Source organism: Panthera uncia, chromosome C2, assembly GCF_023721935.1.
Source record: "Panthera uncia isolate 11264 chromosome C2, Puncia_PCG_1.0, whole genome shotgun sequence".
Taxonomy (NCBI): Eukaryota; Metazoa; Chordata; class Mammalia; order Carnivora; family Felidae; genus Panthera; species Panthera uncia.
Window position 1 is genome coordinate 92804699 of NC_064810.1, and position 14160 is coordinate 92818858.

At 41.1% G+C, this 14160-nt stretch overlaps 1 protein-coding gene across 3 annotated transcripts in view; it reads left to right on the top strand.

Moving 5' to 3' along the window:
* TNIK (TRAF2 and NCK interacting kinase) overlaps positions 1 to 14160 on the top strand; it is a 393469-nt gene that overhangs the window by 328194 nt on the left and 51115 nt on the right. For all 3 annotated transcript variants that reach the window (XM_049628573.1, XM_049628571.1, XM_049628572.1), the window contains 3 exons: positions 2148 to 2312; positions 4497 to 4736; positions 7419 to 7525. In XM_049628573.1, the coding sequence (XP_049484530.1) occupies positions 2148 to 2312; positions 4497 to 4736; positions 7419 to 7525 (512 nt within the window). The remainder of the gene's footprint in view (positions 1 to 2147; positions 2313 to 4496; positions 4737 to 7418; positions 7526 to 14160) is intronic.

The window sequence follows — 14160 nt, forward strand, 5'->3', positions numbered from 1 at the left end:
AGTTTATCTACCACTGTCTTCATGGGACTTTGTCTTCTTTATGACCTCAGCTCAAAACTGGCTTTATTCTTTTCTTTTGCTCAGTGCAGTAGCCAAATAATTATTGCTGGTGCAATGCTTTGTACGCACGCATACACAAAGTATACATGTTCTGGTTTATACGTCTGGCTTTTTATAGCTAACATTGTTTGGTATGTGGTAAAGCTCTTGGGACATGGAATTGAAAAACAAAGTCAGCTGGATGCCAGTTGTATGTACCCTGCACAGCCATGGTGGGAGAGGACATGTTAAGTTATCCCTAAGTAGAGGTGGGGGATGGTCTTCTGTTCTGCAGCGTATCTTCTTATGTTAAAATGTTTGCAATTAATATGACAGTTTAAAAAAAAAGACTTATTCAGTATATGAGACTGAGTCTGCCTCTAGAAAGATTCCTAATGATATAAGAAGGAAGGGGAAGAATAGCTCTTGTGAAAAAATTTTAATTTCAAATCAGGCAGTGAAATGAATAAGGAGCTCCATGCAAATATATCTTGACCTGCATGTGGGTTCTGTGACAGACACTTGGAACACTCATCAGTGAGTCAGCAGAAGAGAGTTAATGCTCACACTGAAGAGTCATCAGGGTGGATGCACTGCCCCGGAGATTTGGAAAATACAGCTGTCAAATTGACCCTAAAGAAATAAAGGACAGGATAAGATGGATCTGAAAGAAAAGTCCTGGACCTCTTAAAGTCGTCAAAGTTCTTAACATCTTGTTTATCTTTTTTGTTTTTAAGATTGTTTATTTTGAGAGAGACAGAGACAGCAACAAGCGGAGGAAGGACAGAGAAAGAGGGAGAGGATGAGACTCCCAAGCAGGCTCTGTGCTGTCAGCGCAGAGCCCCACACGAACTCATGAAACTGTGAGATCGTGAGCTGTGCTGAAACCAAGAATCAGACACTTAACCAACTGAGCCACCAGCTGCCCCAACATCTTGTTTATCTAAATTTCCATTCGGAAATATCCTCTGTGACAGTCTGCTGCAGACATGTACCGAGGGGAATCTTACCTGTAAAAAGGGCATTCCCTGGGACTGTGAGCCTTTCCTATGAAACAGTTCTGATTAGTTACCTGCTTTGGGTTGGGAGAGACTCAGCAAGAAAGGGAAATGAAGCGGCCACAGAAGCAAAAGGGTTGGAGGCGGGGAGAGAAGAAGGGGAGAAGCAAGAATGAATGCCACACGTGGACAAACAGGGAGGAGGGTGGAGAGTAAGGCAGTGAAGTTCTGGATGGAAATGGAAAGACATATTTTAGGGAGCAGGGAGACAAGTGAAAGGGAAGGATCCTAAAAGACAGAAACAATACAGGAAGTCTGAAGACAGTCCAGCTCATTAAGGGAGCGCTTGAAACACCCTCTTGCTTTATCAGAAGGGCATGTGAGGAAATGCACCATTAGTGGTCTTCCCTTCCTGTCCCATGAGAAAGCAGTTTTCTGCTGTTCCCAAGCAATCTTTTTTTTTTTAATGTTTATTGTTTTTTAGAGAGAGAGAGAGAGAGAGAGAGACAGAGTGTGAGCGGGGGAGGGGCAGAAAGAGAGGGAAACACAGAATCTGAACCAGGCTCCAGGCTCTGAGCTGTCAGCACAGGGTTCAATGCTGATGCTGGCCTCGAACTCACAAACCGTGAGGCCAAAGTTGGAAGCTCAAATGACTGAGCCACCCACGCACCCCTGTTCCCAAGCAATCTTAATGCCCACCAGTGTCTCCCTCACTGACGCCATGGCTTTGCAACCGACCAGTCAGTAAGACAATATCCAGTTAGTGCAAGATAAACTCTTAAGTGGGTCCCAAATTCCCAGTTAACTGAAACAGCATAAGATAACTGGGTACCAGATGGCTTATGTGTTCTGTGTTTTGGGGGCTAGGGTTTACTGTGACAGAAAATAGCTTTTTTTAAGAAGTTCTTGATGCAGAACAGGTATGAAGAGTTTGGGTTCCTTAAAACAAATTGACCAGAAGGACACAAAAATGGCTGTGCGGGTGACTACAGATAATCCTTATTAGGAAGCAAATCAGTTTCTATCCATTTATCCATTGAAGCACCTTTTTTTCTTGTTTGTTTTGTTTTTCTTTTCTTTGTTTTGTTTTGTTTTGTTTTTTGCTTCCAGGTAGAAGAGCGGTCAAGGCTCAACCGGCAGAGTTCACCTGCCATGCCTCACAAGGTTGCCAACAGAATATCTGACCCCAACCTGCCTCCAAGGTCGGAGTCCTTCAGTATCAGTGGGGTTCAGCCTGCTCGGACACCTCCCATGCTCAGACCAGTCGATCCCCAGGTACCTCTCCCCTTTGTTCCAGTAGCCATTTCTACAGGGTGTACAGTTAAGCCTACGAAAACAACAGGGGATTGTAACTTGGATTCACACATCGGACCAGTCAAACAATGGCCCTTAATACAGAATCTATAGAAATAAAGGAGACCCCACTGGATTCGAAGGATGGGGAAGGGGTGAGAAAGAAAAAAAAACCCATCCTTAACTTTGAGCCAACCACAAAGTCATTTCTTGGTAAATTGGCCTCACTAGAGACCCATGGGAGTGTCTGCAAGGTAGGAACAAGCATACTTTTAGTTATAATTACCAAGCTAATAGTCGTGTATATACGTATATGTATACACACACACAAATATATATATATACATATATATATATATATATGTTATATATAAACTATTATATTACCTTTTGTTCATTGGGATTTTGGTATGATCTTTAACCAGAAAAAGTAAATGAACTTGGATGAAATTGTGTCTTCCAAGCCAGTGTTTCCCAAAGGGAAACCGGACCATTAGCATCAGCGTCACCCAAGAAGTTGGTAGAAATGCAGTTTCCTGGGTCCGCCTCAGACCTGCTGCTCAGACCTTCTGTGGGGGTCTGGTAGTCTGTGGTTTAACAAGCCCCCAGGGTGCTCCTATGCAGTCTAGGACTCGAGAGCCACTGTTGTAAGCTATTTAAAAAAGAAAAAAGGTACTCCACTTCGGGAGATGTTTCTGGAGGTTTTAGGAGGCTTCTTAAATTTTAAATACTAAAAATGAAATAGGAAGTGAAGTAAAGAATGGAATTTTATGAAAAACAAAGGTGATAATGCAGCTGGTTTCACCCACACGTCTTTGAAAACTCTTTTGAAGTAGGTTTGTGGTTTTGTGCTCTATTTGTAAAATATGCTTTGTTTTAATATTATTGTTTATTATATTTCATGCTAATTAACATTAAGAAAAATTTGGTTACAGTTCTATTCTGGTTGAAGCATAACATTCACCTGAACTAGACTTTGAGAATTTTCACTGAACTATAATTAATAATATTTCAGGTTTCAGACCAAAGATGGTCTGAAGAGGCTAGGGCAGGGCTGCTCCAGGGGTAAGACCTCAAGGGCAAAAGGAATGGGGCTAGGCTAATGGAAGAGGACTGTGGAAATGCCCCCAAGGGTCTGGCACTGAGAGGGCCTGATAGGCCCCTTGCACAAATCAGATATTAGATTAGTGTTTATTGAATTTAGGAAGTACTGTAGGTGTTTTCCCAGCCAAGATTTATTGACCACATTACACATGCCAGGCAAAGTGCTAGACTCAGAGATACCATGTTGGACATGGCTCCCATCTCCAGGGAATTTACCTTTGTGGTGGAGAAGTAGACAGGCTTACAGAAGCAGTAGCAATAAAATGTGAGCAGTTCTAATGGTCAAGAGCACTGCGAACTCTTGAGTTTAATGATTTGTCTTAAAGTGCCACATTTCTACCAGAAGATGGCATGTCTTCCCTGCATGAACAATATCAATGCATGCCAAATTGTGTGACTTACAACTCGAAAAAAAACATCTTGGTGTGGAGAGATATAGAGTATCGTGGGTGGTAAGAGCCAGCTTACCGGAAAACAGAATAATGCAGAGTTAGGTGTGTGGACCATGAGGTATGTGTGAGTTCCAATCCAGGCTCCAGCACCTATAAGCTGTGAGATCTAGGTTGTTATCTAACCTCTCTCTCTAGACCTTCCATTCACATGTGTAAAATGATGAAATAATTGTGTCTACCTCATGGTGAATTTAGTGAGTTCTTAAGGAGTAAGATATTCAGAGCGTTTCTTGTTTTACAGAGTACTCTCTAATGTCAGGTTAAGGGTGTTGAAGGAGGAAATTTATCATGTTAGAAGAAAAATATTTAAATACGTTATCTTGCTGGTCAGTAAATGTTCACTGAAAATTGCTCTCATTGTCACCACACTCATTTCACTGACTTCTTAGCAATCCCGAGGAAATCACTTAATTTTTGCCGAGCACCCTGGTTCAGCCCTACATATGTCTGTAAATGGGAAATTTGGAAAAGCTTCTGAAAGTATGCTGGAGATAACTATGATGGCCTCTTTGTCCTCCCTAAGATTTTATTTTCCCTTCCACTGAATGAGGTACTAGCTGATCTACTCTTTCTTCTAATCCTGTTGCTCTAATGTTGGTTCGATGCTTAGATTCCTCATCTTGTAGCTGTGAAATCCCAGGGACCTGCCTTGACCGCCTCCCAGTCAGTGCATGAGCAGCCCACGAAGGGCCTCTCTGGGTTTCAGGAGGCTCTGAACGTGACCTCTCACCGTGTTGAGATGCCACGCCAGAACTCGGATCCCACCTCTGAAAACCCTCCTCTCCCCACCCGCATTGAGAAGTTTGACCGAAGCTCTTGGTTACGACAGGAAGAAGACATTCCACCAAAGGTAACAGTGTGGCCTGCTTTTATCATCATTACTGTCATGGTCATCATTGTTTTTTATTGGTATTATTACCTCTATTCCAGACCTTTTATGGTAATGAGGAGCACGAGAATGTCAAAGCTCCGCCCATGTTTGTTTTCATCCCTCCTCATTCCCAAGCTAAAACTTGGATTATCATTTATCACTTCTGACCTTTATTTCCCAAGAAATGGAGGCTCATATAGATTGAGTGACCTGGAAACATCTATCCTGTATCCAGAATTAGAACTCTCAATCTCAAGCATTCCAAACTATTATTTTACTATCCATATTAAGAAATAGAATAATAGGGGCACTTGGTTGACTCAATCAGTAGAGCAGGCAACTCTTAATCTCAGAGTCATGAGTTCAAGCCCCACATTGGGTATATAGCTTTCTTTAAAAAGGAGAGAGAAATAGAAAAACGGATATTTTCACTGGTGACTGAATCTACATCTAGACTAATTGAAAACTTGCAGATAAAAAGTAGAAAATTGATTTATTCCTACTTTTAATAAGAACACAAAGTGAAATCAGATTGCAGGTGTTCAGAAGATAGTACTGCTCTTAAAATTGGCTGTTTAAGGCAAGTTCCTTCTAGCCCAGGTCATAATTTAATTCCTAAGGATAAAACTGTAGGGTGAAATGACTAGCCATCCACCGGACAGAATAACCCTGGGATTGGTTTCTTTTGATTTTACCTAAGCCAGTTGTTACTCATTCCAAAAGTTGTTATGTAATGTGGTCATGTATCTCACTACAGACATCTTGGAAATATTTCAAAATACTGGAGAAATGTTTGCATTAGATTTTTCCTGGTCCAAGATTCCCCTTTCTTTTGAACTTAGCATAGGATCTATGACAAATGGAATGTCCCACTATTTCCAAAGATCAGTGCCATTGTTGATTCCAGGAAGAAATAATACTTTTTACCCAATGATCTTCAAATATTCTTCCTCATCTTCTACTCAAAAGGATATTATAACAGTATTTCCATTGTTTTGGAAATGAAAATAGCTGATCATGGCTTTTTTGTTGGTGCTCTCTTTTTGTGGAAGCCGAGATGCCATCAGAAAAGGTTAGTTAGGGAGCAAAGTCCAATATGGAAAATAGGACAGGCAGAGAAGTGTCACGAGAGCCAGAAAAACTGAAAATGGAAGTGAGTGGTCCACTCTCTGAAAGCATGTAGGCATACATTTATAACTCTGGGAGAAAATTTTACATCTATACAAAGGTTTTAGTTTTAATAATTTGTTAGATTCTTTCTTCTCTACAACTATTTAAGTTTACAAAAAGAAAAAGGAATATTTAATTTGAGCGGGTGGAAACTCTGATTTGGCCATTCCGCTTCACTTCACTGACTAATCTTCCTAGGTCTTTATCTTAAAATGCATCATAATAACCAACAAAATTTATATTAATCTTAAATATCACTTAATGTATTAACCAATAATGTTATAACAAAGCACATTTTTAAAATATCTAGTGCAAGACACAAATCACTTTAGGGGCACCTGGGTGGCTCAGTCGGTTAGGCATCCGACATTGGCTCAGGTCATGATCTTGCAGTTCGTGAGTTCAAGCCCCGTGTTGGGCTCTGTGCTGACAGCTCGGAGTCGGGAGCCTGCTTTGGATTCTGTGTCTCCCTCTCTCTCTGCCTTACCCCCATTCACACTCTGTCTTTCTGTCTCTAGAAAATAAATAAAAACATTAAAAAAAAAAAAAAAAAACCACAAACCCACTTTAAAAGAGCCCCAAGAAGTGAATGAAACGGAAGTACCTGACAAATGTTTAACCCAATTAGCTATCACGGGATATCTACATTTTCATTTCCTGCTCACTTTCATACAGTATTATTCTCCTCCCTCATGTTGGACCCCTTTAGTACACTTACAATATTTGATTTCATTAAAAATGTTTAATGAAATGAGACATACATGAATTCCACCTTAGGCCCTCGTCAGATAAGCTAATAATGATACATGTTCCTACTCTGTGTCTGATGATACACACAGTCTTTTTGAAGACCCTGCCAGTATTTTCAATATTAATCCTGTTTTGTGTTACATTTGCAAATGACCTTCCAAAGCACAGTGTCTAGGGGTTTGTTTCTAATTAGTGATTGCAAGTTGATTAGGAAATGGAAACATATAGAATCTATTGAAGCAGCTTCTCTGAGCTCAGCAACATGTGGCTTATGTCCCAAGTTCTAGCCTGATACCCTAGTTTCTCCCCAGATGTCATCATTTCCTTGCCTGTTTATCAGTTGTGACGTAGCTCAGCTTCTCTGGATGACTCTCATCTGATGAAATTTCCAATGATCAGCTGAGTTGATGGTACCCCCAAAAGAAATATCTGATATTCACCACTCTTACACAAGCAAAGGAGGTCGGTTATTTTAGCCCAGTGAATCAAAATAATTAGCTTGGTCTCCTTTTTAATTTGTTTTTATAGTTACCGTACTCCTTCGTGATGGCTGAATGTGCCTCAGCCAGTGTCTTTTGTCTGTGTTTAGGGAGTTAAATATTTCTTTGAAAAATGAACACTATTGCTTGCCTGTTTCTGTAACTCCTGGTAAATTTTAGGAAAGGGCTAGGCTGCTTTTCAGGTAGGAACCTATGGGAGCTATTTCATGGAAAATATTTCTGAATTCCGGTTTTCTTTCAGGTGCCTCAAAGAACAACTTCTATATCCCCAGCATTAGCCAGAAAGAATTCTCCTGGAAATGGTAGTGCTCTGGGACCCAGACTGGGATCTCAACCCATCAGAGCAAGGTAAGGGAAGGAAGATGGTTAAGGTAAAGGAAAAAACCCCACCTTCCACTGTCATTATTACTTTCCTAAAAATTGGTTTTGTCCTTGTTTCACTTCAGAGGCATGTTGACTGGGCACTTGGACTGTAAGCTTCTGTGGGGCCGGAAGATGCACCTTTTATTTCTTCAGTCACCTTTCACAGAAATCAGTGCAGAGTGAGGGCTCATGAATAAATGAGTGAGTGAGGCATCCCAGAAGCCAACCAAGTGTACCTCATTTTTAAAATCTGAGAGTAAAATTGCAAATATAAGTCTGGTTGGAATACCCCAAACCATGACTTAAGAGGCCATTTCATGAAGTCAGCAGAACAAGACAGCCTGGTTTGAGGTGATTTTTAGCATCAGGTCAAGAAATGTACCCTCGGAGCCATTAAGACATTACAAAGTAATTGCCAAAGAAATGTATTAGTGGCCAGCTGCAGAGCTCCCTAGCTTGACAAATTACAAAAGAACTATTTCTTAGCAAAAAAATCACTTCTTTGGCATTATGGAGGGTCACTGAGATTCAATTATGCTTCCACCGCCACTCTGTGCTCTCCTAGAATTTTCCATCAACAGTGGATATTCCTACAGTGAGGAAACTGCATTCACCTACCGGTTGGTGTAGAGGTCTCAAGAGAATCTGGAAAGTAAGCAATATCTGTACTGTATCTGAGCTTATTCTATGCCATTTGCTTCTCCAGTTCATCGAGATTCCCTCAGATTTTTCATGATGAATACACCACTTTTTAGGATGAACTGAAATAGCAAATGGTTTCTGCTGAGACTATAAAAAGGATGAGCTTGGGCAGGCCGTTATGTTCTTCTTCACTGTGTTCACGAGAGGACTCTCCCTAGCTAGTAAGAACGAGAGACTGGAAATGAAAGTTATGATTATTTGTACGTATCTTTAATATAGGGAATGCTTTTGATCGTGAAGCTTTAATTTTCCTCTTCACATGAAGAGCTTTAGAAAGAGGTCAGTCCAAAAATAAGATGGAACTGTACTAAGAACAGTAATCCCTTCAGGGCGAAGAAGTTAGCCCGTTCTGAGTGGGATTGCCAATAGCAGGAAGCTCTGAATGAGCCATTTTTTTCCCAGTGACTTGTCAGCTCCAGCCTGAGCTGGCGTTGCTAAGCAGCGCTGAGGAAGACCAGAGTGTACTGTGACCGGGAGCCAAAGGAGCATCAGCCCTGGGATTGCGGGCGTGAACTTTGTCAGTCCCCCTCTTCGAGCAGCAATAAGCCCCCAATTATCCGTGCTTCTTGGTCCCTTGGACCCTGCCCTCGAGGCTCTGGTCATGGGATCAGTTGCTTAGAATTTTAGCGGCTATAGATCAAGCGTCATTTCAACTAAAATCTTTTTCCTTTCTATCAACCAAAAAGAAAGAGAACTATCATTATATAATCAAATAAAAAGCAGCTCTTTGTTCCCTCTGAAGTGTTATTTTAATGACACTAGGGCCTAAGATAGTTGGCTTTTGATGGTCAGTGGCTTGTAAAACATGAGCTTTTCCCTCGGAACCACTTAAATTTGTACTTTGTCCAAAGAATGCAAACTTTGTGCGACAGCTAACATTTTTCTGCTTACAGAGAAGGGAGGGAGGGAGTGAGCTAAGAGGTAATAATTATTTACCTACAATGAAAATCAGGGACTGTGGGGGAGGGGGTGGAGAATCCCCATCTCTGCCAACTAGAGTAATCCTACCGGACCCCCTACTTCTTGCTGTCACCAAATGACCAACACTTAAGATGTGAATCAGACTTTGCCACTCTACATTGGATTGCATTTTTTAAAGCTTCAGGATTTGGTTTACTTACTCTTTGGTTATTTACTGTTTATTACTTCAGGATTTTGGTTTATTGGTTTCGGTTGCCTTTGCTTCATAAGAAAACATCCTAAAAGTTAGTAGTCTGAAATAGGAACAATTTATTATTTCTTGCGATTCTCTGGGTTGGCTAATAAGTTTTTCGGCTGGTCTCACTTGGGCTACTTATGCAGCTGCGCTGAGCTGATGGGTCAGCTGTACCTTCATGTGGACCTTCATCCTGGTCTTCTTTACTGTTTGGCCATCTCAGGACAGCCTCCCGAGAGGGAGGGCCCCAGTACAGGAGCACTTTTAAAGCCTTTGCTTGCATCATCTTTGTTGATGTCCCATTGGCAACAAGTCATGTGGGCAAGCCCTGAGTCAGTGCGCTAAAGGAAATACACAGCGCACGGACGATGGGAGATGTGATTGGCTGGGGACATTACTGTAAAACAGACTCTCCTATCTTATATTGGTCTTAATGAAGTTCTCATAGTTCTTTTTGTACCGCTCTTCAGGCAACTGGCCATCCACGAAGCCATGACAAAGGGTTGCTTTTAAAGAATTCATCCTTTACCATGTTTATGAACTATACTTCTTGTTGTTGGTCAGTATTCCTTTTTATCCTCCCGGCCCTTCTCCTTAAATTGATCCTCAAGGGAAAGTAGAAAATTAACAAAGTAAGAATGGATCCCAAGAAAAATCACACATCTAATAAAGGACAAATTCAGGATGTTTTGTTGTTATTATTTTCATTTGCTAAATTCAGCAAATGTATACTGAGGACCTGCTGTGTTCAGGGCTGCATGGGACTTTGGGAGTCAGTGACTCAACCAAGACCACCTGAGTCTAGGGCCCATGGGTCAGAGGATATACCATACCTGCTACCCTTTGGAGCTATAGGCATTATTAGGGGCAAAATTCTATTTCTTGCCTTGCTTTCCTCCTTTGCTTTGAAGTAGATATGTGAATTATTGGAAGAAGGCAGAGGCTCCCTTCTTTTGTAGCAAATGTAAGGACCACAAATATAAGGCAATAATGTCTGAACATGGAAGGAACCTGAGTCCCCAAGCAGAGGCTCCCTTCTTTTGTAGCAAATGTAGGGACCACAAATTTAAGGCAATAATGTCTGAACATGGAAGGAACCTGAGTCCCCAAGTCCCCATCTGAGGAAGAACCACCAAGGAGACCAGTTTGATCTGTGTATATTGTGATATGAGTGAGAAATAAACCACTTTTGTGCTAAGCCAGCAGGAAAAAGGAAGACTAGAAAGTAGAACCTAATGGTTAAAGAGCTCAGTTTTTGCTTCCTGAATTTAAGTACTAATGAACTCCAAGCACTAGGTGCAAGATATTGTATATTCCATAGTAACTGCAGAATGTATGCTAATTTCTGAGAATGTAGGAAACAGTATGTGTAAGTCAGTAAGCTACTTGGCACCCTGAATGGAAGATTCTGGAGGTGAGTTAAAATGGGAGATGCAAGCATGCCTCCAACGTGAGGAAAAAGCAGAGCTTTACTATTTTCAAAAGCCTTCCTTCTCCCAGAAAAAAACTCCCTATTATGTCACTTCCCCTATCTACACACACTACACCAAATCAAAAAGAGCCCTGTAAAGAACATGTCTTAAAATCATTGTGTGTGTCAAGGAATACAGCTGTGCTGACATTAGCTGGTCAGGAAAGTGTTACTGGGCAACCCCCTTGCATCCCTGCCTTCTGATTGGTTTGGGTCAATTTTTTATTTATTTCTTTATTTAAGAAACACATCTGGGACATCTTTATTTGTGAGGCACTCTTCAGTGTGCATCTCAAATAGTAACTAATTTAAACCATTTAACAGGCGCCTGGGTGGCTCAGTTGGTTAAGTGTCTGACTCTTGATTTCAGCTCAGGTCATGATCTTGCCATTCCTGAGATCGAGCTCTGCATCTGGTGCACTGACAGCACGGAGCCGGCTTGGGATCTTCTCTCTCTCTCTCTCTCTCTCTCTCTCTCTCCCCCTCTCCTGCTCATGCGTGTGCATACTCTCACTCTCAAAATAAATAAACTTTAAACCATATAGCAACTCTGTGAGGTAGTGGCTGTAATCACCTCTATTTTATAGAAGGGAAACTGAGACAAACACAAGTTAACTAAATTGTTTAAGGTGACAAGATTATTAAGTGATAGAGCCACCATTTGAACCATTGTCCACAACCATTCTGTGGCACCAAAGTCCACACTCTTAAGTACCATGTCATGCTTACCTGTTTTGCAATAAACACAGCTGGCGTTGCTGCATCATGTTCCCAAAGGAAAGAGGGTTCTTGATTTGTTCATTTTGCCTCCATTTTGCCTCCATTTTTCCCACCATGTAATTGAGTGAGAATGTTAATAGCTCCTCTTAATCCTGTGGTTATTGATTCTCATCTTGTGGTATTGACTACCTTTTAGTGGTTGTTGTCCCATAGAACCTATTTATAGCCCCCAAACCTTCCTACTCAAGCTGGTACTGATATCATTAGGTGCTTTTGACAGTTTCCACCCCATCACCATAACCCCACACACCTGTTCCTGCCCTTCTGTCTCATGCATATGCAGATCTGTGCTCGGTTCCTACCTGCTGTGTGGGCTCCCAGATGCCTTATGGTGTCAGAGTGATTAGTTGAGTTTAAATCAAGATTTGGTTTGTTCATTTTTTAAAATACCTTTTTAAAAAATTCCAGGTACCTTAATATTTAACTTTGATTCATGTGTTCTTTTAAAGCAAATTAAAATTTTATCAAACAAGTACATTCAGAATATGAAAAGATTTAAACTAAGCCAGAAACACCCAGTCAAAACCCAATGACTAAATGCTTAATTTAAAAAAATAATTCTCTGTCCCATCCCAAACCTCTCTTCCTATGGCTCATTTGTTCTCATTGGCTGTGTCATCACAGAACAAAGTAAAGTGAATTTTGGCAGTCAGCCAGTTAATTACAGACTTGGCCCAAGTATTTGGGCCAAGAAATCACTTTGTAATCCTAATTTTCTGTTTTGACTTTTTATATGATTCAAGTAAATGAAATAATTGCCACATTTTCACTTTACTGTGTGTTTTACAGGCCCCCATGGCATTGTCTGTGGGATGGCAAATGTCTGAACCAAAAGTTAGCATTTGAAGAAGTATATATGAATGTTTTCAAGTTTTTACACATTTGGATCTGAGTAGTTTCAGTTGATATGTGAACAAGAGAAATCTATTATTTCATAGAATTCTTCTGAAATTCCCTCTAAAAGCATTTATCTCAGACCTCTTGGCCCCAAGGCCAGACCAGATTACTATACAATAAGGAAAAGAAAAATATGAATGGTATGACATTTTATCAAAATACTTATATTTTCTGGGGCGCCTGGGTGGCTCAGTTGGCTAAGTGTCCGACTCTTGAATTTCAGCTCAGGTCATGATCTCACAGTTCATGAGTTTGAGCCCCTCATCGGGCTCTGTGCTCACAGTGCGGAGCTTGCTTGAGATTCTCCCTCCTCCTCTCCCTCTGCCCCTCCTCTCTCTCTCTCTCTCAAAAATAAATTAGAATGTTTTTAAAATTTTTTTAATAAAATTTTTTAAATACTTATATTTTCCAAAAAAAAAAAATAACATAGAAAAAGCATTTTGAAGTTTCCCTTATTTCTATGTGTGTTTGTATAGACACTAAATACTTCTTTCAGTCTCCAGCAGCAAAAATAGCAACCTATTAAGATCAGCACCCATGCTGGTTAGCTCCAGTAAGAAGGGCCTGTGCTAATGAGGCCCAGGTCACGGATTTAACACCCATGGGATTCAATTAATTTCATGCCAAAAGAGGCTCTGAGCTCCATCAGAGACACATGCACTTGCCAGCTGGTTCTGCCAATGACCAGGCCCCTCTCTGACACCCTGGGCCCAAGCCTTATATCATCAATATGGCAGCAGCCTCCCACCTGGTCAGCCTGCATGTCTCCTCCCCAGTCATCCATAAGCCTGCCCTGGGAGACCTGTGTGCTCTACCAAGCTTTACAGGCACTGCTGCATAAGGCATCCATTTCTTCTGATCACCCATTCTTCCAGGCTATCCTAACACAGACTTAGTACTCCATCAGGGTGGGTGTCCTCTCTACACCAGCTAGCCCCAGAAAAATCACAGCCACTGCGTCTTCACTCAGGCGCTCCCCCAGACTTCCTGCTTATTCCTCAATGGCCCAGTCAAGTCCTGTCTCCTTCTTGACACCACCTCAATGACCCCAGGCTGCATTCATCGTTCCCCAAACTCCAACAATACTTACGGGCTCTTTCACGCATAGCATGCAGAGATTTGCCTTCTTCGCTGTTGTCTCCGCTGCCTGTTTCTCACGTCTAGAATTCTGCTGCATCTCACACCTGTGACCTGTGCTGTCCTCCATCCCTCATATTGGTCCAACGAGTCTCACAAAGCAGGTGTTTCACAGAAAGGTATTGGTTAAATTACCAAAGGAGTGCTGTGTTCAAGCAAGTAGCTGGATCCTGCTACCACACCACAGTCACCAGAGAAAAATATCTCAGAGCTCACAGCCACCCTTCTCACAATAACTGTTTTTATTTTTAAATACAAAGAACACTACATTACCATTCTACAAAACGAAAGCAACTACCAAGAAGCCTTAACATGTCCATTACCTTTAATCTGTGATACAGTTGGCTAGCAATGCAATTTTTAGAAAAAAAAAAAAAAACCTTTGGACTTTATTAATTATGTATAAATAATTCCTGACCATCACTGTTTAATCAAACAAGACCATGGGAAATAATTTATTATTGGGAATAAAAGGAG